Source organism: Thunnus thynnus, chromosome 9, assembly GCF_963924715.1.
Source record: "Thunnus thynnus chromosome 9, fThuThy2.1, whole genome shotgun sequence".
Lineage (NCBI taxonomy): Eukaryota > Metazoa > Chordata > Actinopteri > Scombriformes > Scombridae > Thunnus > Thunnus thynnus.
In genome coordinates this window covers 18,149,952-18,177,181 of record NC_089525.1, presented here as the reverse complement: position 1 = coordinate 18,177,181, position 27,230 = coordinate 18,149,952, and the positions used below count along the sequence as shown (strand labels likewise).

Sequence of the window (27,230 nt, the reverse complement as noted above, 5' to 3'; positions counted from 1 at the left end):
AAAAAATATATAACATAAAATATAAACGCCTAGGCACAATGTAATTCAACACACAGCCTGACCCCTGGCGGCGGGGAGGTGGAAGTACAGCGGAGCGGACAGACGGGACAGACAGCAAGGCGTGACTCCATCTTGAACTGTGATTGGTTTGTGTGACGTGACTGTTAACATATCATTATCATTCAACAATCAGGAGATAAATGGTAAAGGTAGTCAGGAATACCACAATATAGAATTATACATAATTTCTAATATAACCCAAAACTGAGCAAAAGTTGGAAAGATGAACTAGATAGATTATTTATTTTATTTTCACTTCACCAGAAGCAGCAACGTTATCTGTATCTATTTTGCAAATATTTGTGTGACTTCCTCGAGACAGCTGACTGCAGTTTTCGACACTCCCTCCGCCTGCTCTTTTGCACTTTCCAGCCAGGAGAACGAGAGAAATAAACTCAAACCAGATATTTTTCAGCTGGCTGCTATGGCGAGTAGCCTCGTCTCGAAGTTGTTTCGTCCTCCTGTGTTCACACAGCTTGTAAGTTGTTAAATCCTTCTCTACATCGTACTTTCTTTAGCCCTGTTTCTGTATGACTGTCTCATGTAAGATAACTCCCCTGTCCTCCGTCCAGGCGTCTCTCCGGTCGAGCTGCGTGTTTCGGGGGAAGCCAGCAGCAACGGCGGCGGTGGTGGCAGCAGGGACCAGACATTTCTCCAGCGATCCCCCTCCTGAGAAAATCAGTCGCTATCCAATACCCTACAAGAAAGACCTGCCTTATGATATAGTGGAGCTTATGGAAGAAGTGGAGTCAAAGGTAATAAAGAGAAAAAGTTATGCTCGGGCATTTAACTTAGTACTGTGCAAACATTGTCTTGATGTAGTCTGATTTTACACTGTTTCTTTACAGGGAGGCTTTTTGCCCAATGTCTTCAAAGTCCTCTCTCATAGACCGGCAGAGTTCAGAGCTTTCTTCGCTTACTACAATGAACTAATGAACAAAGAGACAGGTGTGTGTCCTTTCTGTTCCTCCGTGTATGAGTTGTGGCACCAAGTGTCAGAGACGTTGCTAGAGGTTGAGGGCACACTGAGGACTTCACTTGGGCCCCTGAAACAGTTTGAATAGGTATAATACATGGCATGCTTCAGGGGCTCAAATAAATCCCCTTTTGACAGTGGCAGGTAGTGTACTCCTAACTCTGTGGTGACAGCTCCTGTTGCAGATGAGCTGTAGCTAATAAGTTGTAGTAAAACAGGTTAATATCAGACAGGGAAACAGAGAAAGCTTTCAGTCAGATTGCCAAAAGCTGTTGTTTTGTGTGCTGAATTTTAGTGCAGTGGAAAACACACCCATGCGGTACAAAGTGGCTCTGTTGGTTTTGGACTACACCTAGTGTAAGAGTGGAAGTGTGTTACATACTGATATAATGAAACAGGCTTTATCTTATATCTCACTGAATCTGTAGCTTCAGGATATTTTGGCACTGAGCGCATAATTTACAGTTGGGAGTTGGAGTTATTTTCTGGCAATCCCACCATATGAAATCAAGTTTTACAGGATCATTCAATGCCTTCTTTATGTGTTGTTGGAAATGTTTGCATAGCAATATCTTTACCTGACCTGGCAATGCCAATGTGCATTTGTGTGACTTTATTACAGTTAATTGCAGATCAAAATGTGTGTTGTAGAAAGATTTTCTATGAACATGTCAAAGCATTTATACAATACTGTAAAGGCAATTTCCTGTTGGCAAAATAGAATCAAGGGAAATAGAATAAACTAAAACAAAAGAGTTCTGAGGGTAACAATAGGGATCAGTTGGTATTAGAGGAGCATTCACATGCAAACTTTCATTCATGAAAGAAAGTAGACAATGGGCCTCGTGCAGCAACATTCAGAAAAAATAAGAGAAGTCAACTCCAGATGCACCAGACGTTCTTAACCATCCAAATCTACTCTTATCCAGGTGTGCTGAATGATGAATCCTACTTGATCATAAATTGGAGGCATGTGGCCAATTGTTTGTTATTAGCATAGGTAACCCCTCCTAAACACTATATAAGGACAGGTGTTGTGCCGTGTGCAAATACTCTGGCACGAGAATTGGAGAGATGACACCAAAAAAGGCTGTAAGTAGAGGAAGAACTTCAGCAGTAGTGAAACTGACGAACAGTTAAATAAACTTAAACAATGTAAACATGATTTTCCAGAGCATCAGTACTGGTGTTACACGAAAATCAAAATCCCAGCAATGGCACAACATACAATATGTGATGCTGTAAATGCCGTGTCAGCAGAGGGATGCATTGTACCCGAAATTAAAAGAAAATGGTTTGACATGAAAATGGGAGCAAAAAAACAGACGTTCAGACGTCTCCTTGGCAGTGATGCCACTCGAGGTGTATCATTTTTCTGAAGCCCCGGACACAGACAGTGATCCACTGCCACGCACATCTAGGACTCAAGCCCCCACCAGCATGAATTCACAGACACACCAGTTGCTTAAGGTATATTTTGCATGTTTATGTTGAAATTGGGTTCTTATATTAGAAATAAGTCTTGCTTTTCCTTGGAGGCCAACAGGAGACTTGTTGCTGCCACCTTTATGTCTGTGCTGGACTATGGAGATGTTATATACATGCATGCATCTCCGCGATGCCAACACACGCTGGATACTGTCTACCATGGAGCACTGAGGTTTATTAAGCCCTTATTCACCATGACTCTTTGTATGCTCAGGTTGGATGGTGTGCCACCTGCAGACTTAACCATTGATATGTTCTTATTTATAAGGCCATTCTTGGTCTGCTTCCATCTTACCAACAGATCTACATCCTTCAGAAAAGTATTAGAAGTTAGTGTCTTCGCTCCCAGGACTTATTCCTACTATCTGTCCCTAAAGCCCATACTGAACAGGGAAAAGGGCATTTAAGTATGCTGCTCCCTCTGCTTTGAGTCAAACTGTGTTTTTATGTCTGCAACTCTGTTTATTGTCTTGGCCAGGACACTCTTGCAAGAAATTTTTAATCTCAATGAAACTTTTCCTCGTTAAATTTAGGTTAAAAAAATCTACTGTATAAACACCGTAAAAGTAATTTATACATGTCACCTTTTTCTACCTGTGGTAGTGTATAGGCTTTTTTGCTGGCATTTCAATGAACACTCAAGTGTTTGCCCACAAATTTAATAATCCAGTCATTACAATTACTCTAAGACATATAATAATCTAAATTTGATTATATGATATTCATGCATTTTTTTATGATCCTCAAATTTAAAACGTATGTTTCCTTGCATTAGATAAATAATTTGTGGACTGTGAAAACAAGATGTTTTTTTCTTATCTTGGTAAGAGTGCTCTGACCACTCCTAAAATTTTCTCTTATCTAAAAGAAGAGCAAAAAGCAGAAAACATTGGTGAATCCCAGAAATCAGTCGGTACTAACAAAATAAGAACAAATTGTGGATACGAACAAAAATAAGACATTTGTTCATATATCGCTTCCTGCATGAGACCCATTGTTTTTTCAAAAAGTTACTTGATGTGTGGTTAAGTTCTTGTGTTAAATAAAGTCATTAAAGAGGTCTTAGAAATCACTTAGTTGGCAAGTTGGAACTAGTCGTTGGTACAAGATGACTGTAAGGTATCAAGGTTTTTGTTCTAATGCTTTTTATTTTATCGGGTTTTAAACTTCAGTTACACTTTTGTTATTTTGTTTTGTGGAAAAAAAAATGAAATAGGTGTTTAGTTGGCCCATATGAAACTGTGACTTAATGATTAAGGAGAAATGTGTATCATGAGGCTAGACCAACTGAGAACCAATGTCTTGGAATGCGGATAGAGCACCTCATTATCATGTATCAAGCTTTTCAGAGATGAATGATTAAAAAAAAAAAAACCTTAATGAGAAGACAGTGGAACAGAAGCTAACCTCCTCTCTACTAATTGACTTTGTAAAAGCAAACTAAGCCAAAACTGACCATTCAGTCTTTCTGTGTGTGTGTGTGTGTGTGTGTGTGTGTGTGTGTGTGTGTGTGAGTGTGTGTGGTTATTAGATAACCACAATCTGGTTTTGTATTGATAAATGTTTTGCCACATAGTGGTTATCCAGTCTACCTCTGAGCATTTAAACTTTTTTACATTAACTTCTGTTTTTTCAATACAATTAAATCAAAACTTTTCTCACACAATCTCATTATATGTTTCTTTTTGTCTTCCAGGCAGATTAACCAAGGCAGATCGTGAGCTGATAGTAGTGGCTACCAGTATCTACAATAAGTGTCTTTACTGTGTGGTATCCCACAGTGCATTGCACCGCATCTATTCTAAGAAACCCACTCTTTCTGACCAGGTATCATCTTTAAGTGACTTTCACTGTCTTCCTCTGCTCTTCTTATTGTAATGCACAGTTACTAATATAGTAGTCAGTTAAGTTATTGTAGGCAGGGACCCAGTGGAATGGATTCAGAGCTTGAGTTGTTATCTTTTATGTTAAAGAGTTGCTTACTGGCAACAGAGTCAGATTTTATTTTGCATATGTTGTATGTTGATTTTTGTTAATTTCAAAATTACTGTAAAACAATTGGAGAGACAGTTATTTTTTTGTGATTGCCAAAATTGTATATGTTAAGCCATATAAAAACATCCTGGTGTATATAAATGTCCTCCATCACTACTTTCACCCAGGTTATTGTTAACTATGAGAATGCAGAGCTGGGACCTCGGGAGCGTGCCATGCTGGACTTTGCTTTGGCTGTGTGTCGCTGCGACACCATCACAGAGCAGCACTTTGAATCCTTGGAGGAAGTGGGCTTCGACCGCGAAGACGCCTGGGACATCGCTGCCATCACTGCTTTCTTTGCCATGTCCAACCGGCTCGCCCACCTCACTGACATGAGGCCAAACCTAGAATTTTATAATATGGGCCGCATACCACGGGACAAGAGCAAGAACAAGGCAGGGGAAGAGTGAAAAGGGAGTAGTGTTACAGACAGCTAAAAGTGCCTCAGTTCTGTTTTATATTTTCATCTCCCTCTCATGTGTGAACAATCAGATGTTTTCTAATTTGTGATGATATGAAGTGCAATATCAGATCTACAGGTGTGCAACGTGAAGGCAAGTAAATCTGAAAGTTCATATTGGAATTAGTCAATATGTCCTGAGATCATAATTAAACACTGTGGTAGCTTGACTGAGCCAGTGTTGGCATGGGATACAACAAGAGACTGACAGAACAGGTGATCTTATTGTCTGTAAAGTCAAGTCATAGTAAATCTACAAGTGTGAAGTCAGAGGAAACTGGACTTTCTTCAGAATCTTAAAGATGTTTTGCCTCTCATCTGCTTGTGATTCCCCACCAGTCAGTTAGAACTGAAGAAGCCTTGTGGATGAGTGATGAAATGTCTCCGAGAATCTCAAAGTAGGTGTGACTTAGCACTTAGCTGACTTGATATTTTAAGAGATGCTTTATATCAGTCAGAAGTCTCACACTGTATCCAAAATGCCCAGCATGAAAAAGATTTGAGAAAGTCTTTGAAATAAAAGGCCTCCTGTTTAAACATTACTCCAAAAACATGATATTTTTTTGAAACTCCCCAAGTTTTCTTCATAATCCTTAGATGTTCAAACTTACATGAGAATGTGTTTGGCCTTTGGAAATTGTGTTGATTCAGATCTGTGATTGTGAGACAAGCAACTTCTTGTATGTTGGTTCTGTTTTTTGTTTTTGGGGTAGACATTTTTTTATTGCTGACATAACATAAATTGATTGATGTCCTGTCTAAACTTAGTCATTATGTCTGTTTTGTTTACCTTGACATTTTGAACTTTAGTTGGTAGTGTTTGTTTATTTGACACTTTCACTTTACTGTTTTCCAGCTAGTTGTCCATTACATTCAACTAAGCCATTGTAATTCCTTATAGAGAAATATTAAGGTCTATGAAAAATAATCACCTAAAACTCAGAATTTAAAGACAGCTCTTTATTTCCTTGTTCAGCAGTTGAAAGAACTCTTTGTTTCACTATGTTGCTTAATCTGAGTGTTACTGTCTCTGCCAACAACAGTGTAAATAAGTCACTAGAATTGTTCACAATAATGTGTTCTTAAGTTTGTCCTCTCAATAAACTATCTTTCTTGATACTAGTATTCGACACACATTTCTGACATAACCATCTTACTTCCACAAAACAGGATGACATTAATAGTCTTTTTTTCACTAAATCAGCTTGCACAGTAACATTTCCACTGCTGGCTGGACGGTCATCTTGGTGAAGTACTGTTGGTCAACTCCAGGTGGCACCACATCCATATACATGTTGGAAGGATCTCAAATTATGCTGCTACTTCAGGTAAAAGATTTATGAGATGAGACATGTATCAAACAAGAGCTGCACATTGGAGAGAGACTAACCCACACACCATGTACAAGAAAGAAAAACTTTTTTCAGTGAGTACTAATACTAAATCTGATGAATCACTGTTCCTCATCTCATTTCTGTGTGCCACACAACTTCCTCTCTCCAAGTTTATCCTCTGACAGCCTACTTTTAAAGCTGACATCCCTGTGCTGTCTGATATCTAAAGTGATACGAGTCAAACATGACTCCAGGCGTCACCGGAAGAGTAACGTTGGTGTGCATGTGTGACTGACCATTACCAAATTACACAGACTGGATTGCAATGAGAGCACCCCTGCTCTTGTTTTTTTGTTTTGTGTGTGTGTGTGTGTGTGCATGTATGTGTCAAAAACTACCTTCCTCATTTGATTTAAGATGAATTACTCATGAACAGACCTCTTGCAAATAACTGATTTCACTTCAAAGAATCACAGCTGATGTATCAGTTTTAACATGTTGAGTGATGAACAGAAAGTCATTCAGATTCAGACAGCCATACATACTGGATATTTACTGCTGTGGAAGGGGAGTCTTCACATTTAATTCCTCAGACAGAGCTTGAGACACATTGTTAAACTATGTGAATGGATATCCATTGACATTAAAGGTCATCTCATTTACAGTTTTCTCCCTGGGCCTCTCCCTGTCCCGTCCTTCTCACCCTGATAAAGTGTCATATGTCTCAGGAACTGCTCATGTACTATTACAGTTCCTTATTAAGCATCAACCCTCCTGACCTCCATGTCTCCTATTAGTATTAAAAGGAGACAGCAGGCTCCAGACAAGGGTAATTTATGGTCTGCAGCTGCCCTGTTTTTCACTCACCAAGATTGGAATAGAATAGAATAGGATAAAATAGAATAGATAGTTTCTGACATCTACTGTTTGTGGGCATCGATCACATGAAAACAAGTTAAACAGCTTTCAGGCAGTGGCATTCACCTGTTTCTTATTGTAGTCTGTCGGTATGTTGATGGATAAATCAATAAGATTTTATCCCTGTTGCGGACTACAATGGGAGTCTGGGGAGGCTTGGCGATGTGTCTTTATTCTCGTGAGGCAGATTAAACCTGCCATGATACACACACGTCACATAGGGCTTGATAGAGAGGATAGTTAGTTGCAGAGGAGGTGGAGGGAACAGTGAGATTGTGGGTCAAGTGAAAGAGAAGATTGGTGAACTACACATCATTTATGAAGTTTAACTTGCGTGTGGATATTAAATCAAAGAGCGGTAGCAAGAGGTTTAAGACATCTTTCATCTGAGTAGACCTCAGTGGTTCTTAAAGTGGGGTTCTGGGATGCAGAACCCCAGACTGAATCTTTCCAAAATGGGGCCTGCAGCAATACTATACATATGTATGTTAACAACATGTAAGAAGCACTTCTTTAAACTACTACATAAAACTGATCTTAACCATAATGATAATACTGAAAAGTTTATGATGACTATGGTAAATAAATATTTTGATTTAAGATGAGGCTCAAGTGATTGTTTCTGCTGTTTAAAAGAATGAGACTGGACTCTGGTCTGAAGTTTTTTGTATTTATTATGGTTTGCATTGTAACCGATGGTTTTCCTGGGGGAAAATTTCAATCTGCTGGTTGCAAATCACATCACTCCTGTGAGACGTATTTCCATTTTTCCTTCAAATAAATATAAACTGACAGAATGTAAGCTGATACTTAAATTAAAAATTCAATTGAAAGAAAAGTGGCTTTATTCCTGTAATTCAGCATGTGTTCTTTGTTGTAAATCTGACATCCCTTTGAGTCTGCACAGTCTCCAGACTTCCTACAGTTGGAGTCAACCCACGTAGATTTAAGAGATAAGAAGCGTTTGTTTTTAGGGGGGTGGGGGTGGTTTGGAAGAAGTGCTTCTCATCTTTGATGCCTCTGCTGGGTGTTCAGAGAAACCTGTCCACTTAAACTATGAGTGTTGTCAAACAACTCTTCCATTCTTTCACACTTGCAGAGGTGAGGAGGAGGACGTGGCTCAAAAAAGGAAAGTGAAAAAAATTAATTAAATTAAAAAGTTTGAGGGATGTTCTGCCCAAAATTGTGTGTTCAGCTTTTTTCTCTTTATTGTGTAGTGTTCAAAACTCTTCCAACTGTTTGGTAAAACATAGATGATGTGATGTCATGTATATTTCCAGTGCAGCTAAAATTGATAAAAAAATAAATAAATCACATATCTGACAAATGAACACAAATCTTTGAAAGCAAGGAATAATGGTTTCTATGGATCAGTGTTCAGCAAACACAGAAAATTTATTTCGAACCAGGCAACACTTTCTCAACCACAGCAGCCTCAATAGACAGTAAAGAAATGTGTTTTGATTAATTGGTGCTACTATGATTCAGTTCATGATCAAGTGTTTGGCAATTTTTGGCTACCTACCTACAGTTACTCTATAAGCACATTCACAACCAATTTTATTTAAATCATCATTACGAAGTGTAATACCCACAGGGTTTGTTTAAAACTAATTAAGGGAAATAAAATCACTGAACTAAGTAGAATTTGGCAAAGCATGAAAAAAGAACATTGCACTTGATTACAAAATAAATAGGAAATAATAAAATATACTGACTGTCACGAACTGATTATATCAGAGAGACTATTTTAGCATGGTCTTTTTACTGAGATGCATGCTCTATTTACACACAAGGGATGTACTTGTACTTTGTGACTCATTGAAGAGAATGCAGACAGGCAGAAAGGCTGAATTCTAACCAAACAAGCGCATATGGGACATTAGCAAACAGACAGACACGAGGATGAGACCATTATCATCTGTGTAAAGAATGTGTCTGTTCCTGTTAAGAATATGCGTGTGCGAGCATGCATGTGTGCAAGTCTGCATATGCGCATGCAGTTGTGTTAATGTGTGTGCACAGTAATTTACCTTCTCCAGTAAAGTGTGTGCGTCTGTACTGAATAAGAATATTATGAGCATTTTGCAGCTGGGGTCATCTGCATTAGTTTGGCTTGACTGAATTTCCCGTGTAACAGAGTGGCTACTTGTCGCTTATCTGGGAGTCTAAATCCCGACAGACTGTGCATCAGAGATGCGAAGCACACTGAGATGCACTCACACAGCTGCGACACAGAGAGGATGAGCAGCAAAAAGGCACAACTTTCTTTGAAAAGAGGTTGTAATGGTAAAACAGTGGAACAATTTTTGCTGTGCGTGCATGGGGACGTGTCATCTTATCACTGCTGTACAGTTAAAAGATTCCCAAAAATCATCATTGATGAATATCAGATTTTGACAACAGGGCTTCTGTCTACAGCTGACATTTTCTTTCACTGACAGCCTGAATATGCCAGAATGTAATATTGCTAAGAAATGTGTTCTAAAAGCAGGAGATGAGTCTCACTTTTCATGGAAAAACTCCCTTTCTTGTTCCTCATGTGGTGAGTGAAAGAAGTTCACAGCTATGGAGACTTCACAAAGCATTAATTCTAAACCATAAGTGGTATAAATTTCCCCTCCGGACATGTTTTAAGAGATAAAAATACTTTGCTTTGAAAAATAATTTGTGTCCGATGTGGTTTTTCCACAAAGAAAGTTCAATTAACTCGTTGACAAATCCAGAATTTATGCAAATATTTTTCATTTCAAAAGTTTGACTGCTGGACACAAGATGTCTCCTCCTTTATTGTAAAGTCAATTCTTAGTGTATGTGCATTGGAGATTTCATGTTTCACACATATCACATTTGTGCAAGTTATATACTGAACCACAATTGGTTCCAGACTATTTGTGATGTCACAAATCATGCTCATAGGTAGATGCCTCAAAATCTGATTTTCAGTGAGCACAGAGAAATTTTCCCCCTTCACCAGATCAAAGTGAAAACTTCTGGTGTCAAACTCTGCAGATACATCATTCTGCACAGTGAAGCTCAAACATCCAACTGAAGTAACAAGAAGAAAAACACATTTTGACTGGAGGGGGACTTTAATTTGTTGCTATTCTTGGGTTGCTAATTTCACACCAAAGCTCTTAATATTCAATGTTTGTTCTACAGATTTAAACCAGTATATCACTTAGATGATATGGCATAAATGTTGTCTTTTTCTGGTTTTAAAGGCTGCATCACAGTAAAGTGATTGCCTTTACCCACTTAGTCATTATATCCACATTACTGATGATTATTTCTCAAAAATCTCATTGTGTAAATATTTAGTGAAAACACCAACAGTCATCCCTGCAATAATGTTGCAATATCAATATCGAGTTACTTGATCAAAAACATCGTTTTATTTGATTTTGTACATATCGCCCAGCCCTAGTTGAATGCTGATTTTGGAAAAGAAAATGTAAGATGTAAGACATGAAAAAATTTAGTAGTGTAGTGATGAGCCAGAACAAGGGTGGTACAATGGAAAAGTAAATTATCACAAATTGGAAACCTGATCAGGGAGCTTGTAGATCTCTCATAGCAGCTGTCATATAATGCATCACGATGAAGAAAGTCACATTGACTGTAATGTGTGGCAGCAGCCAGAAGAACTTGAAATAGCAGCCAATGATTACCTAAACAGGAACAAGTTGCATGCTTAACAAGTGCCAATAGCCGAGGTAAACTCAAAACCCAAGTTACCAACCAATCTAACTTAAACTGCCACAGCACTTTATATTCCTCACTAAGTTTGTACCACAGTAACAAATACGTATCTTCAGTTGTTTTTTTGTTTGCAGCCAAAAATGAATGTTTTGGACCTGAAGCTGTACAGCAAAGCTGGGCTGCAACAACTAGATGGGTCTCCAAGCTACTAATCATCCTGACACTGCTGTGAATACCGACATGCTGCATCTCCACATAGCTGAAGCTCTTTCATGACCTCTCAGTCAACCAGTTTGAGAAGTGTTTCAGATTAGACTGTTCCAGACTGATAATCCAAATGCACATTCACTCAGATTACTTCATGCCTGCGGATTATCTCATATTTGCTGCTGAAAGGGAACGATTCATGAATGCTTGTACTGTTTTTATGTTTGTGTGTCCCTGATTGTTTTCATGCAGGTATTTGTGCATTATAGTGTGTATTTCCTTTTTTAAAATTTGTGGCTGTCTGTGCACTTGCATGTATGTTAATCATGTTCTCTGATGCTTTCTGTCTTTCTTTTTTTTCAAATATTTAATTCACAAGGTTTGACCTGTGATGTGTTTGGTTTTATCATCATTCCCTGTTTAAAACAAAGCATGTATATTTCAGATTTTGGTTGAATCTAGGTTGTAATACTCTGTTTCAGAAGTCGGTGTTCTTTCTGGTTGTCCTTGAAAATTGGCAAGATCATCTCTTGGCAGACTTTATTGTACATATTTGCAAAGGCTGTGCTCATTTGTTGGTGTGTGCCATGAATATGAATATCATTTGACTCATTTAATTGCTGCTGTATCTCTTCAGGGGGATTTACACGTCTCACATATAAAACTTATTTTTTGGTTCCAGCATGCAGACGGAGCCAAGTAAACAGCTATCCAGACCTCTGGCCCACAGAGAGGAGGAAGGGCTCTGCTTTGTCAGGAAACCCAGAGGAAAGTGAAAGGAATCGAGACTGATGGAGGACATCACTCCCCTTCCAGCCAGCCTCAGTGCCGTTCTCTCATTTGGGGATGCGTCACATTAGCATTCAGGCTGTCCCTTTATCCCACCCACTGAAATGAATCACAGCTTATTACAGTAATGAAAGTGTCACGCCAGAATTAATTAAATAATGCCTTAATTAATTACTGAGACGGAATAGCACAGCAGAGAACATACAAAAACAGAACACAATAAGAGAAGAGAAGAGAGCACAGGAAAAAACAAAATTATCAATCAGGCAAAAAACAGGACATAGAGAACAGTTCAGAACAGAAGTGAACCAAACAAACCAGAAGAGAAAAGATGATAACACTAAAAAGCTAAAGTGATGTGGAGGCCATGAGGCTGTACTTGGGAAAGCAGTACTAAATGTTAACGTCAATATACTAGCATACTCACAATGTCAATGCTAACATGCTGATGTGTAGCCGTTAAAATGTTTACCATGTTCAGTGGCTTAGTTAGTTTAACATATTAACATTTCTAATTTCCACTTAACACAGTACAACTGAGGCTAAAGGGAATGTTATTAATTTTGCAGGTATTTGGTCATAAACCAAAGTATTGGGCAAATACAATTTTTGACCTGATGGTGGCGCTAGAGGAAAAGTAAAGGGATCAGCAAAGTTATTACAATAAATCCAGAGGGGGACATGAATGTGTGTACCAAATTAGATGGCAATCAATCCAATTGTTGTTGAGATATTTTATTTAAAACTACAAATGTGAACTTCATGGTGGTGCAAGAGGAAAAGTCAGGAGATCACCAAAGTCAGTAGGACTCATCGATCTGGGAATCATCAATGTGTGTACAAAATTTTGTGCCAATCAAATCAGTGGATATTAAGATATTTTATTTCGGACCAAAGTGGTGGAGCGACAGACCAACCAACTGACCAAAAAGTGATGTAAGTAAGTGAGCAGCAACAAAAACAAATGAAATAAGAGCAGAAAAATCCTCTAGACAAGGCACTGATTAGACTGGGATGGTGTGTGAGTGTGAGAGACTTTTATAACCTGAGGACCGAACAGGTGGCCTGGTAACATGCAGGGCAAGGAGGGGAGAGACGATCATCTGGTGTGGCAGCAGCATCCAGCAGGGTTGTTTCTCAACTCCAATCCCCAGGGGATTGTGGGAGTGGTAGATTGATTGGGACGGGAATGAGAAAACGTGAAGAGGGAGCGAGAGAGGAGGTAAAGGCCAGAGGTGACATCGAGTATCTCTGCCTGGGAGCTGATTCGTTTGTGTTTGTGTGTGTGTTTTTGTATGTGTGTGTGTGCGTGTGTGTGTGTGTGGCTGGTGGATTGCAGGTGGGTGGAATATTGTTTGGGCCTCATAGACTTACATTCATTTCCTGGAGACTTACCCTAACCCTAACAAAAACCACTACTTGCCTAACCATAACAATAACCCTAACCTTAACCACTGACCCAGAAGTCAGCTTTTTCCCAACTGGGGACACGGCTTTTGTCCTCAGTTGGACAAGCTGTCCCCAATTAACTGGTCTTAAGCCTGAAATTTGTCCCTAAAACATGACAGACCACACACACACACACACACACACACACATACACACACACAGAGAGCTTCATTTTTCTTTTAGCTAATAATGCTGGGCCAGCAGTTCAGGAGGCAGACGTCAGTGCCATATTGGATGGTAATAAGATTGAGCTTCAACCCATAACTTTTTTATGGATTTCATTACTTTCCTGCCCTTTCCTTACTTTGCCCTATAGCTCCCTTGACCTGTTTATGGTTTGGATTTCAAAATAACTCACCTACAGTATACCATCTATTGTAGTTGCATTATTAACCATCACAGATTAGATTTTAATCTGTATTCCTAGAAAAAAAAAGGAAAGCATCTGTATTGGTTCATAACTTTTTGATACCCTGTGAAGTATACATCAGCTCCACGCTGAGCTCAGCAATCTAACCGTTTGACACTCTCTGAACATGCAATCTGGTCTTTCTCAGGCCCCTGCTGTGCACAGTGTGTGCGAATTATATTTATGGTGTACAAGCATGTTTATGTTTATGTGTGTGTGTGTGTGTGTCTGAAAGTGGCACCTGTAAATTTCTACACCTGTGTATGTGAGACATCCAGGTGCCACTTTACCACCTTTGCTTTACATCATCAAAATCTCACTTCAGAGCTTCCTGTTGCTGGGCCTGACATAAAAATAACAACAACAAGCACAACAGACACAACAACAACAACATATGTTGACATGTTGTCATCTCAGAAGTCCCTTGACTGTGGAGATCTGGCGCAATATTTCAAGCATTTGAAGAGGAGCAGCTGAGATGCTCTTCCTCACTGGGGGTTTGCTGTGTGTACCAGGCAGTGTTGATGACATTAGGGTAACAGCATCTGTTCCAAGGGTTTGTTTTCCCTAACACTGTTATCTAATTTTCATAATGTAAGATATACATGTAATCCAAGCCATATCAGGCAAAGGAAGTAAGTGAGGAGAGGCAAAACTTAAGAGAATTGATGAAGAGGGTTCTAATGCGAAAAAAGAAACAATTTGCACCATTTAGGAGAAGCATAAGTAAAATACCTACATAAAAAACTGTTCTAGTTCTGATCCCTGATGTGTGAAATTCTTACATGCCTCTCAGAGGGATATGAGAACAAACAGATTTCTAATTAAACAGTGTGTAAAGTGTTGAGTGGCTGCCACAGCATATATTCCCGAAATTCCTGAATAATTACATGGGTAAACTTAATTTGGAAGATCATACTTTTCCCTTATGACAAACATCCTTGTGTTAAGCTTTGCTACAGTCACACAAAATCAATGAGGCATGTGCTCTCACATCCTACAGCAAATTTGAATCAAAATTTTCTGTTTCTGTTGCCTTTCTCAAATAAAACTGTCTTGCTTTTTGTCATTTCCTAATTTTTTTTTTCGACATTGCATGGAGTTGGTGGTTCTGTATTATGAAGCGGTAATGGCCCACGGTGCATTCATGGTGCAGAGGCTCCTCTCTCGAACTGTGGGAATCCACAGAGAGCTGAGGTATGCAAAGATAAAAATGATAATGAGAGAAACTGATGCATTGCAGGTGCACACAGACACTACACAGACAATATATATATTTTCACCCATAAAATTCCCATGATCACAAATAAAGTCATCAGTATATTTTTCACTCAGGATGCTGCCTTTGGTTCCTAAATCATCTGTGCTTGACATACAATATAACATGCATGTACTTGCTCATACCTTTTTAGGCCTATAAAGTGTCACAAGCTCTTTGACCATTCACAAAAAAACAAACCAACAACAAGTGAACAAAAACAAAACTGTATATAGCAGAGATTTTTCTTACCATACCTCCTATCTTTGGAATAAATAGCCATAATACTTTGTTGTCCTTATAATTTGGTCAGACTTAGCTTTGTGCATTTACTGGCAGTGTAAGGTTTAGGTTACTAACTAGTTCAGGTTCTTGCCGGCAGGAGTTTAATTTGTCTGTGGTTTGTTTGGGTGTGTTTCCTTCTCATTTCAGGTTGTGGCTGCAGTTGGGTAGTTTGGGCGTCCTTGACTGTGCCTGCCTCCAGTGATGGTTGTTGTTTATGTGTACCAAGATGCTACTGATGTCCCTGTGTTGGGTTTTGTTCCTGTGATGACAATAATGAGGATGGTAACCATATTGGAGTTAATGACCCCTGCCAAATGTGAACATTTTGAACTTGTGTTTTTTAATAAGTTTCATTTATTAGTGCAAATTTAGAGGATTCTGCAGTCTAACTTGGGGCACATCCTCTCTGCATGCTTTCTACCTGTATGTATTTTGCAAAGGCTTCAGTACATTACAGAACACATAAAGACCCTTATATTCTCACACACACTTGATCAAGAATGTAGCAAAGGCAAGCAGAACAAAAGGAGAGGGACTGTCTTGCAGAAACAGAGAGAGGGGGATTAACCTTTAACACAGTATAGTAAAAGAGGCTGCTTGTCTTTGAGCCAAAATCTCTGGAGATCTGAACAGAACTAGAACATAAGACATGTTGTCCAATCAAATCGGAAATCAAAAGTGCTGTTTTGAATCCCACTTTCGTTGAGATGGGTAGATGTGGGGAATAACAGCATGCATTTTCAGACAGTCTCTCCTGGAAGGCATTCATAGTGCTTCTGTAACCCAATAGGTGCTACAAGGTATGACTAAGGATTTTTTGGACCAGGGGCTAGGTTCGTAATGGGAGGGTTGAAAAGGGAATGGCAGACAAAACAGATAAATGGAGCCACGAGGAACGTGTGAGGTAAGTTTACTGTACCAAGTTATAAAACATGAACATAAAATGCAGTGCAATTATCATCAATATCTCAAGATTTCACAGTCTTTCAGCAGAACTTGAATTGAAAGTGTCCATGAGTGTAATGTCCCTTTAATGTCTTTGCGATATCAGTCAGCGCGCTCAAGTCAATGTTTTATGTCAAGTCAGGGGGGAAAATTCAAGTAGTCGGATGTGTGGTGGTCCTACCACACTGATACTTGAGTGGAAGCAAAAAAAAAAGATACGAGGTCCTCTTCTCAGGTCTCGGTTCTTCACTCCTTAGGTTAAGAAGAGATCTCACTGGGGGCTCGCCATCTCCCATCCACAGGGAGAATCCAGATCCAGTTCTCTAGTTCTCAAAAAACCCAGCCAAAACGATAATGCCAAAAGTGCTACTACTCCTGGCTCACGGACCCTCGCACACCTCTGACGTCTTCAGAAGAGTATTTTATCTCATGGATATGTTAATAATCGCTGTTCTAACTCTCTATTTCTCATCCGCTCCGACCGCTGCTGTTTTACCCGCGCTGCAACTCACTGACTTCTGCGTGAAAAGAGGGTGGGACTTAACTCCCTCTAACCAATCATAAGTTTGCTCTAGTTGATATGACAAATAAGGACTGTGTGTGTGTAAAATAAGTGATTGACAGATTGATTAACAAATGAAAATGAGATAAATAAGGAAACTATAGAAAAATAAAGATATAATTGGACCCAATTCTCTACTGGGTTACACCCTCCCCTTTTTAATATCATGCACGTCCCGCTGCATGTTCCACTACTCTACAATAGGGGTGGTCATCTCAAAAGCTTGACTCTGAGACCAATAATCCATATCATTATTATTTAGGGAATCGATGAAAGCTTCACTGAGACCATGGAACAGTGATTTGACTACTGTGACCAACGGATTGCCTAACAGGGGATAGTCAAGTCTTTTTGCTGGTTGGCGAGTTCTCTCAGATCTCCGTATAGGTTGAGACAGGTCTGAGTTGCTGTTTGGAGTCACAGTCACTGGTTGCTCATTGATCTGGTCTCTCATCTCTGTTTCAACAACTTCTTGACTTTCTGCCTGCATGGAGCTCATCCCAGGTAAGTCTGACACATCGGTCAAAATGTCATCTGGTGTGGATGGAGGTAAGTCCAAGAAGCTGTTTAGTGCCTCCGGGTCAGTTTCCTCACTAACCAGGGACTCATCCGTTGTTTTTCCATGATTGACATCAGGACATTTTGAATCAGTTCCATTTTCTCTTTCAGGTGAGTGGGGGGCTCCAATGGACATTTCAGGTAAGTGTTTGTCAGGTTCTGTTACAGATTTTCCAGGTTCCTCTTTTCGTTTAGCTGGGTTTAGTATTGGTGTGTCATAGATTTTGATGAATCGGGTCTCTTTCATCTCTTGAGAGGGTTCAAACGGATAATCAACCTCATCATCATCCTCTTGAATCCAATCATTAGTCTCTGATTGGGCGACACTTTGTCGAGTAGGTGGTCTCTGACGTTTGCTGATACGGTCAGGTTGCTCTTCTTCTGACTGTGACAGGAAACCACAAGGGAGCAATAGGTCCCTGTGGAGTGTTCTTAGGGGTCCATCTTCCTTTTCTGATTTCAGTGTATATACAGGTAAGTCCCCCATACGTTTGGTGACCACATACACTGTTGGCTCCCACCGGTCTGCCAGTTTGTGTTTGCTTCTGAGACGCAGGTTTCTGACTAAGACCCTGTCTCCCACATCTAATGTGGACTCACGAATAGCTTTGTCAAACCTTTTCTTGTTTTTTTCAGCTATTTGGTGAGAGTTCTTGGTAGCCACTTCATAGCTTTCCTTGAGATGGGTTTTCAATGTTTTCACATAGTGTGAGTGTGAGACAGTTTGTTTGTTGGTGGCTGGCAGCCCAAAAGCAATATCGATGGGCAGGCGGAGCTGTCTTCCAAACATTAGCTCGTATGGGGAGAAGCCTGTAACGTCATTTTTTGTACAGTTATAAGCGTGTGTAAGGGGCTTTACATAGTCACGCCAGTGGGTTTTTTCTTTGTCCTTTAGTGTACCCAACATACTGAGTAGGGTTCGGTTGTAGCGTTCTACTGGATTGCCCCTGGGGTGATACGGGCTGGTTCTTACTTTCCGTATACCCAGCAGGGAGCACAGTTCTCGGATGGTGTGTGACTCAAAATCTCTACCTTGGTCACTATGGAGTCTTTCTGGGAAACCATAATGTACAAGGAAGTGTTCCCACAGGCTTTTTGCCACAGTGCTGGCCTTTTGATCTCTGGTGGGGATGGCCACAGCATACTTAGTAAAGTGGTCGGTGATTACTAGTATGTCTTTTGTATTCTTACTGTCAGGCTCTAATGAGAGGAAGTCCATGCAGACTAACTCCAGGGGCCTAGTAGTCTGGATGTTCACGAGTGGGGCTGCCTTATCAGGTGGAGCTTTCCTGCGGACACATCTTTCACATGCCTTGATCTTTCTTTCAACATCTGAGGCCATCTTAGGCCAATAGAAACGGGACCTAACCAATTCAACAGTTCGCTCGATCCCGAGATGGCCCATATCATCATGAAGGTTTTGCAGCACAATGGATCTGAGTGCCTCAGGGAGAACAAACTGCATCACTGTTTCTGATCCAGAAAAGCGCTTCCGGTATAGAAGACCATCTTGAAGCTCAAGCCGCTTCCATTCCTTCAAGATCAAGTGGAGTTCAGGGGAGTCAACTCTAAGGTCAGTAGGTGGGTTACTTCCTGTTTCTAGGAGGCTGACTACTTTACCTATGACAGAATCATCCTTTTGTGCTTGGATTAGATCAGAATGACTGTACTTAGGTATGGTTAGAAGACCACTGCTTTGATCTTTCTCTTCAAACAAAGTAGGGATGGCTGCGGGGGACATGGCAAGAGACTGCACAAAACCCAAGTGAGGTGCATCATCGATTAAGGCTGTGTGCCTCTGACAGGTTGCAGTGATGATATCTGCAGGGAGGAGCTGAGGTTCACCATCTCTTACAGATGATAGAAGATGGGACCGGAACTTCTCAACACGTTGGCATTCCTCCTGGGAAGCTATGTCCTCCATCAGTGCCCCATGAGGCCGTCTGGATAGGCCGTCGGCATCAAGATTCTGTCTTCCAGCTCTGTATTTGATAGTGAAGGTATAGGTTGACAGTGATGCCAGCCAGCGGTAGCCGGCGGCATCAAGCTTTGCTGAGGTGAGCAGGTAAGTTAAAGGGTTATTATCAGTAACAACAGTGAAAGCATTGCCGTACAGAAAATCATGAAATTTGTCTGTTATGGCCCACTTAAGGGCCAGAAATTCCAATTTATGAGCTGGGTATCTGGACTCACTGTGGGACAAACCACGGCTTGCATATGCGATCACTCTTGTTGCTCCCTCCTGTTCCTGATACAGGGCAGCTCCCAACCCTGTTGTGCTGGCATCTGTATGAAGGAAGTATGGCAACTTGGGATCAGCGTAGCCAAGCACAGGTGCAGAGGTGAGTTTCTCAATTATGCATTCAAAAGCTAGCTGACATGCATTATTCCAGCGTTCTCCAAAAGGTTGCTTTGGGTTTAGGTATTTACCATCCTCTGGACTGGTTTTGCAGCCCTTACGCCGAGGTGGATAGCCAGCAGTGAGTGAGGTAAGTGGTTTGACTATCTTCGCATAGTCCTTCACGAACCTCCGGTAATAACCGGTAAACCCAAGGAACGACTGGAGTTCTTTCAAGGTTTGTGGTCTTGGCCAGGTTTTCAGTGACTCAATTTTCTCTGGGTCAGTCTTAACCCCCTCCCTGGACACGATGTGCCCTAGATAGCGAACGGAGGTTTGAAAGAATTTACACTTGTCAGGCGAGAGTTTGAGCCCGTACTCCCTCAGGCGTTCAAGGACATGTATGAGCCGGGCCTCATGCTCCTCGAGAGTGTTGGAGAACACGATCAAGTCATCTAAGAAGACGAGGACTTCTTTCAAGTTGATGTTGGCCATACATTTCTCCATGACCCTTTGAAAAGTGCTTGGAGCATTCGTAATTCCCTGGGGCATACGATTAAATTCATAAAACCCAAAGGGGCATACGAATGCTGTCTTTGGTTTATCTGTCTCACACATCTCGATTTGATAATACCCCGACTTGAGGTCCATCACAGAAAACCATTGTGACCCAGCAAGGGCAGAAAAAGACTCCTCCAATTGTGGCAGTGCATAGGCATCGCGGATGGTCTGCAAATTTAGCTTCCGATAATCCACACATAGTCTCACATCACCATTTTTTTTCCGCACCACAACAATAGGTGACGAAAAGGGGGACTCGGACTCTCTAATCACACCAGCATCTAGGAGTTCTCTGAGATGCTTTTTGACTGCCTCAAAATCATGAGGATGAATGGGTCGTGATCTCTGTTTGAATGGAGTCTCGTCTTTTAGGTTAATGTGATGTTGAATCTTGGTTGCATGGCCAAAATCGAGTTCATGGTGAGAGAAAACATCAGAGAAGGTGTTCAATGTTTGTGTGATTCTGTATCTCCATTCCTCAGGAAGTGACGATGTTCCAAAGTTAAAGCTCAAGGGAGACTCAGTGGCCGTACCCTGCTGCTGGGCAGAGCAGTTAACTGTAACAGGTTGGTCACTTTCCTTTTTGGGTATGGGTGTTGGAATGATACAAGCAGGGGCAACTAGCTCAGCGATCACACAATTGGTGGGGAGAATGATGTCGTGATTTGTCTCATTTCTGAGTATCACTGGAACTTTGTAAGGCATTTGCTTTGGCAAAGTGATGAGGCAGCAATCAACAAAAACACCACCAGGCATGGATGAGCTAGTTGGCTGTTCAAGCAGTGCCCACTGTTCTGGCCCTGCTTGGCTGGAACACAGAAACCCTTCAACTAGTACCTTTTGGTTGGCAGGGAGAACATGTTGTGTTTGCCCTTTGAGTTTCACCAGACCAACCTTGCCATCTTCATCTTGCTTTTTTCTGATCTCAAGTGCTTTTAGGACCTGCCAGTACCCATGGGGGATGGACTTACGTTGAGGTAAGAACTCACAGTACAAGTCGTACAGGGGGTCAAGGGTATTTGTCCCGATTAGCAGGGGGAGATCATTGTTTGACTGGAGATTGGGCACAATTAAAGCCAAAGTGGATATTTCAGCTTCACATTCAAGAAAGTTTTTGGGGAACTTTATGTTTGTCTCTACATATCCCAGATATGGGACAGTCTGACCATTCGCTCCCTGTACTTCAAGAAGGTCAGAAATGGGCTTAATTGGGCGCTCAGACAGATGATCTTGGTAGAAAGTCATGGATATGGTTGTGACTTGGGAGCCTGTATCCAGGAGACAATTGCAGTCTACCCCGTCAACAGCTACTTGGGATGTGCACTTCCTCCCCACAAGTCGCTTGGGCAGTTTTCTGTTGTGATGAACATCTGTGTTTGAATTCATTGCTTTCTTGGTGTCTGTGTGGGTGGGACGGTTCTCATCCCTAGCTTCTGTTTGTCCCTCAACAGAAGCTTCAACTAGTTTAAATCAGAGGAGTCAGTGGGGTTATTGTGGATTTCCCACATGCGCTGCTTTTCTTTGAGTGCTTCTCTCTTTGCACTTACCAGAGCTGGGTTTGGTTCATTGCTGCAGCTAGAAGCAATGTGAGCATCTTCCCCACACCTGAAACAATACCATGGCTTAGGTCGGGGTACCCTTGCTGTGATTTGTTTAATCTCTTTCATTTCTGGTTCACGTTTTGTTTTATGCTGCTGTTTTTTGTTTCCCTTGGATGCAGATTTTACAGGTTTGTCTGTGCATCTGGCCTGCAGCTGTGCTATTTGGGCAGATAGATTTGCAATTAGCTTCTTGAGGTCACCATCTGCACTGGGAGCATCATCAGGATCCATTGTGGGGTAAGAACTGATCGTGTCTGGCATACATGTTGTGTGCAATTGTGAAAGAGCTTTTGTTTTAGTTATCCCCAAATGCTGCTTCATTCTGATTGCCTTATTTGCCTGCTTATCCTCTTCAGTCCTCAGTAGGAGAAGCAGCTCAGCGAAAGATGGAGGTTCATTTCTCCGTTGTTCTAGTTGGAGATTAGTTATCAAGGGACCATCCCAGCAGCCACGACAAAACTGACGGAGGAGTTGTTTGTCTGCATCACTGGGAGCTACCCCTTTTCTGCTGATCACTGAATTCAAGGCAGAGTATAGCCTCTGTAAGTAATCAGAAGCTTTCTCGCCAACATTCTGGTTGGTGTTCAAAAAGCGAGCGAACAGCTCATCACCGTCCTCTACAGTGGCGTAAGCTGAGTCAAGCAGTGTGAGGTAAGATTTGGGTGTAGCTGTTGGGCCCAATGATTTCACAATATTTGCTGCTGGGGGTGAAAGACTCTCCACAATTTTCCTCACCAACTGAGTATCTGAGATAGTGGGGTCATTTAAGCAAAACTCCACACTGCTGCGCCAAGCATCATAATCAACTTCAAAAGCTGGGTGGGGAACTCTCCCTGAAAAAGGTTTCAGCTTGTAAGATAAGTTGGATTGAGAACCCACCTCACTGCTTTTAACAATGTGCTCCACAATGACACGTTGCACCTCTGGTGTGCTAACCAAGTCTGCTGGTAACTGGGGAGATTGTATTTTTCCTTCTGTAGGCAGGACAGTCTCGGTGGTATCTTCAGCTGGTCGAGGGGTAGTATTACCTGAGCTTGCATTCCCAATGGCAGGAGAAACAGGTGTCATAATGTGGGGATCATCTGGAAGAGATGTTGGATCTGGTTCTGCAGGAGCCTCGGTGGTGCTGGTTTCTGCCCCTGTCCCCACTGACTCTCCTATCCTAGCCAACTCTGCCCTCAGAATGTCTTCGAACGATCTAGTGCTCAGCTTTGCCAATTCTCTTAGCTCAGTTAAGTAAGCTACTGTCGCTGAAGCACTACCCTCAGTACTGAAAACACTGGCTAGGCTTTGGATGTGGTGAATTACCTTTGGGTCTGTAGTAGCTCTGTGTAAGGGTAAAAACCGCTTCTCCAACTCTCTGACTGTTGCCTCGTGCTGAAACTCAACAATGATTTTTGACTCTGTATCAGCAGAAGGAACTTGAACTACTCTGGCTATTGACCCATATCGCTCCAAGAAGCCTAAAACTTCTTTGTCAACCTCTGTGTCACTCAACCCAGAAACCAAAACTGCATTTCGAACCTTAACATTTTCTGATCTCACAACCTCCATTTTTTTCAGATGAATGCAAAAGAAATATTTTTTAAAATCAGCAGTAAAACTCAAGGTAAGTTATTATTAAATAGGTCCTTCGCTGCTCCACTTACTTAATTGTTGTCTGTCCTTTTTTTTTTTTTTTTAAATAGCAAAAGTGCAGGTGTTTCTATCACAATACAACCCTCCTGGCTGGCTCGCCAAGATTTTGCCTGTAACCCAATAGGTGCTACAAGGTATGACTAAGGATTTTTTGGACCAGGGGCTAGGTTCGTAATGGGAGGGTTGAAAAGGGAATGGCAGACAAAACAGATAAATGGAGCCACGAGGAACGTGTGAGGTAAGTTTACTGTACCAAGTTATAAAACATGAACATAAAATGCAGTGCAATTATCATCAATATCTCAAGATTTCACAGTCTTTCAGCAGAACTTGAATTGAAAGTGTCCATGAGTGTAATGTCCCTTTAATGTCTTTGCGATATCAGTCAGCGCGCTCAAGTCAATGTTTTATGTCAAGTCAGGGGGGAAAATTCAAGTAGTCGGATGTGTGGTGGTCCTACCACACTGATACTTGAGTGGAAGCAAAAAAAAAAGATACGAGGTCCTCTTCTCAGGTCTCGGTTCTTCACTCCTTAGGTTAAGAAGAGATCTCACTGGGGGCTCGCCATCTCCCATCCACAGGGAGAATCCAGATCCAGTTCTCTAGTTCTCAAAAAACCCAGCCAAAACGATAATGCCAAAAGTGCTACTACTCCTGGCTCACGGACCCTCGCACACCTCTGACGTCTTCAGAAGAGTATTTTATCTCATGGATATGTTAATAATCGCTGTTCTAACTCTCTATTTCTCATCCGCTCCGACCGCTGCTGTTTTACCCGCGCTGCAACTCACTGACTTCTGCGTGAAAAGAGGGTGGGACTTAACTCCCTCTAACCAATCATAAGTTTGCTCTAGTTGATATGACAAATAAGGACTGTGTGTGTGTAAAATAAGTGATTGACAGATTGATTAACAAATGAAAATGAGATAAATAAGGAAACTATAGAAAAATAAAGATATAATTGGACCCAATTCTCTACTGGGTTACACTTCACTCAGTTGTACACATGAAAAGTGACAGAAATTGTTGTGTTAAGAGTGAAAAAAAGTATAGAGAGAGAAGTTCAAACCCTGGTTCCTTTTTCCCGTCTCCACATTTGGCCAATCATGGTTTTAAGTGGATGTGAATGTCAGATTGTCTGTTTCAGAAAGTTATTTATATGGTCATGTACAGCCCGCTAAATTCAGGCCTTGGAAAGGAGTGCGTGTTGGAGGGAGTTTCAGAGGCTAATCATCATCTGACAAGCAGTTTTTTGTCCTCTGATGTGGTCAGATGTTGCCGACAGTGTCTGATAAGCCTTCAGTCTTCTCATGGATCTGTCACTCAAACTGGACTTCTTGGATTTTGTTCCATGGCTCATTAGTACCTGAGGCAACACACCCCCACCAACACGGTTCTTTGCATTGTTTTAAAATGAGGCTGTGTCTGTCTAGCCAAATCTCCTTGAGGACATTATATAGATTTACAGCAATTCCCTGGAGGCTTACCCTACCCTTAACCTGCCTGTAATTCCACAATTATCTCTAAAAACAAGTGTTAAATCTTAACATTGTGCCATTAAATTTCTCTCTCAAAATATGGAGTCCCCATATAGGACAGCTTGAGACAGATTTTTGTTCCTAAAACACGATGACCATAGCACACACGTATACAAATATATGAACATATGGACTGCCAGAGTTCACTCCTCATCGCAACCTTACCATTTGTATACTTAACCTATAATCTAGCCTTGTAGCAGGGATTCCCTGTTTATCCTCTGTTATGTAATATTCTTTATGTGTGGCTTCTGACTGGTTGCATCCTTTCAGTCCAATCTCTTCCTCTCTCTGTCTTTTTAACCGTCCATTTAAACCAGAATGTAAGGGAATCATGACAGCATATCTGGTTTTGGTTTTAACCTCTTTTTATCTTTGGGTTACTGTTACTCCCTGGAAATCTTTTTCTGTCTATTTCTTTCTTGTTAGACCTCTCCTCCTCTACCACATTGAATTTATCCATATTGCACCCAATTAGTGTGTCTACTCCACCGTAAATGTGACTTTACCTTACCTCATATTTAAAATTGTAGAACTGGGCCAGACATTGCAGCGCTTATACAGTGTGGATAGATCACATACTGTTGGGTCATGAAAATCACAGAAGGGTTAGCACAGCCTTCTTTTTCTGCTTTTAAATTTAAAATGGCATCTAAGTTTAATGGTGCAATTGTATTAGGACACTGTTGCATAGCAAATATAGCTGTTTAGCTATTTGCAGTATGATTGGTCCCTTGGATGACAACTGTTATAACAATTAAGCAATGTCTGATCATACAGTTTGATAGATCTACTTTCCTATTAATGCTCTTTTTAAAAAGCCAATTCAAAGTGCTGCGTATCCCTCTGCCCATGAGCTGCAGTACTTTCATCTACCTCCGTCATGGACTGTTTCACTCATTTTTATTCCCATGCCCCTTTAATAAATGATTAGACTACTGACAGTGCAGGAGGCATAGCTCAGCACTTTAGTGTCCCTGTGTGTTACACATATACACACCCACCAACATACACACACACACACACACACACACACACACACACATAGAAACACATGATACAACCTAGTGTGTATACACATTTTTAGACATCACATTTACATTTTAAAGTGTACGCGTATAGTCCTCAGTGGGCAGTCTTCCGACCACAGAAAAGCAACTAATTCTCCTTTTAAGTATCAGTTGAGTACACCTGTTTTTCTTTGGTTCATTTCTTAAATATGGTTATTTGAACAGTTCTATCTCATATTTAGGCCTTGAATATTTTTAAATGAAGTTGTTTTTTAAAATGAAGATACATTTTTCATTGTTTCAGTTGAAGATTAACTTATTTCCAGGTTTCATGAAACAAGTGACAATAGTCAGATCAGACATATAACTCCAGAATTAACAAAGGGAGTCTCAATTCAAGGAAAGCCTTGAAACAAGCTGAAACTTTTCATGTCATGGGCAGATTTTGCAATAATATATAAAACCTTATTTGGAGAATATATGGCTCTTGTTGACTATTATATTTTAATGTCAACAAGTGAGCATAGTGTTAAAATTGTATGTATTGTATTGCATATTTTGCTTTCTTTGTACCCAAATACAATTTGGTGACGGTACTACATCACCCTGGTCTCTAGATGTATGGCATCAACTGTTGCTGGAAGTAAAGTTAATGCAGTCCTGGAATAATCAGGATCACAACATCATGCTTGAGTGCATTTTCCATAAAGAAGCATTGACTGATGTCAGCCAGGTTAGCTATCTTTCAGTCTTAGCCTTTTAGCCAAAATGTTTTTCTATCATTTAACAAGATTAATAAATTGCAGCTCTGTATAATAAAAAGTAAAACCTTGCTCAGTCTAGTGGCCAAGTAGACACACGTCAACAAGATTTAATTTTGTAAAATGCTGCAGCTAAGGGACTCAAGGTGATGCCAAAGTGATTAGTTTCTAGTTGTAGCTTCAAGTGATTTTTTTTCTTTTCACAATGGAGTTCAGTTGATGGACATATTGTGCAATGACTGAAAGATGGCATTCCTGTCTCTTGGGAGGGATCCACTCGGGAATTTTTGATATCCCTCCAGTCTGCAGACATCCCAAAATAAAACTCGATCTCTTTAAGGAATAA

General features: G+C 40.8%; 2 protein-coding genes across 2 annotated transcripts; one reads left to right on the top strand and one right to left on the bottom strand.

Moving 5' to 3' along the window:
* Positions 1-185: 185 nt before the first annotated feature.
* Positions 186-6,143, top strand: si:ch211-175m2.5 (uncharacterized protein LOC568697 homolog). Its single transcript, XM_067599406.1, has 6 exons — positions 186-203; positions 433-538; positions 633-815; positions 909-1,008; positions 4,221-4,351; positions 4,687-6,143. Exons 2-6 carry the CDS (start codon positions 485-487, stop codon positions 4,969-4,971), a joined length of 753 nt encoding a protein of 250 aa, XP_067455507.1. The 5' UTR covers positions 186-203; positions 433-484; the 3' UTR covers positions 4,972-6,143.
* A 15,653-nt stretch (positions 6,144-21,796) lies between these two features.
* Positions 21,797-24,371, bottom strand: LOC137189500 (zinc finger CCHC domain-containing protein 12-like). The gene has a single exon (XM_067599403.1). The coding sequence runs from the start codon at positions 23,489-23,491 to the stop codon at positions 21,797-21,799; it is 1,695 nt and encodes a 564-aa protein (XP_067455504.1). The 5' UTR covers positions 23,492-24,371.
* Positions 24,372-27,230: the final 2,859 nt, after the last annotated feature.

Excerpts from the sequence above, each read along its gene's own strand:
- si:ch211-175m2.5 (XM_067599406.1), top strand. The coding sequence starts at position 485 with ATGGCGAGTAGCCTCGTCTCGAAGTTGTTTCGTCCTCCTGTGTTCACA. Across the intron at positions 539-632 it reads CTCCTGTGTTCACACAGCTT|GCGTCTCTCCGGTCGAGCTG; the intron begins GTAAGTTGTTAA and ends TCCTCCGTCCAG. Across the intron at positions 4,352-4,686 it reads AACCCACTCTTTCTGACCAG|GTTATTGTTAACTATGAGAA; the intron begins GTATCATCTTTA and ends ACTTTCACCCAG.
- LOC137189500 (XM_067599403.1), bottom strand. The coding sequence starts at position 23,491 with ATGGAGGTTGTGAGATCAGAAAATGTTAAGGTTCGAAATGCAGTTTTG.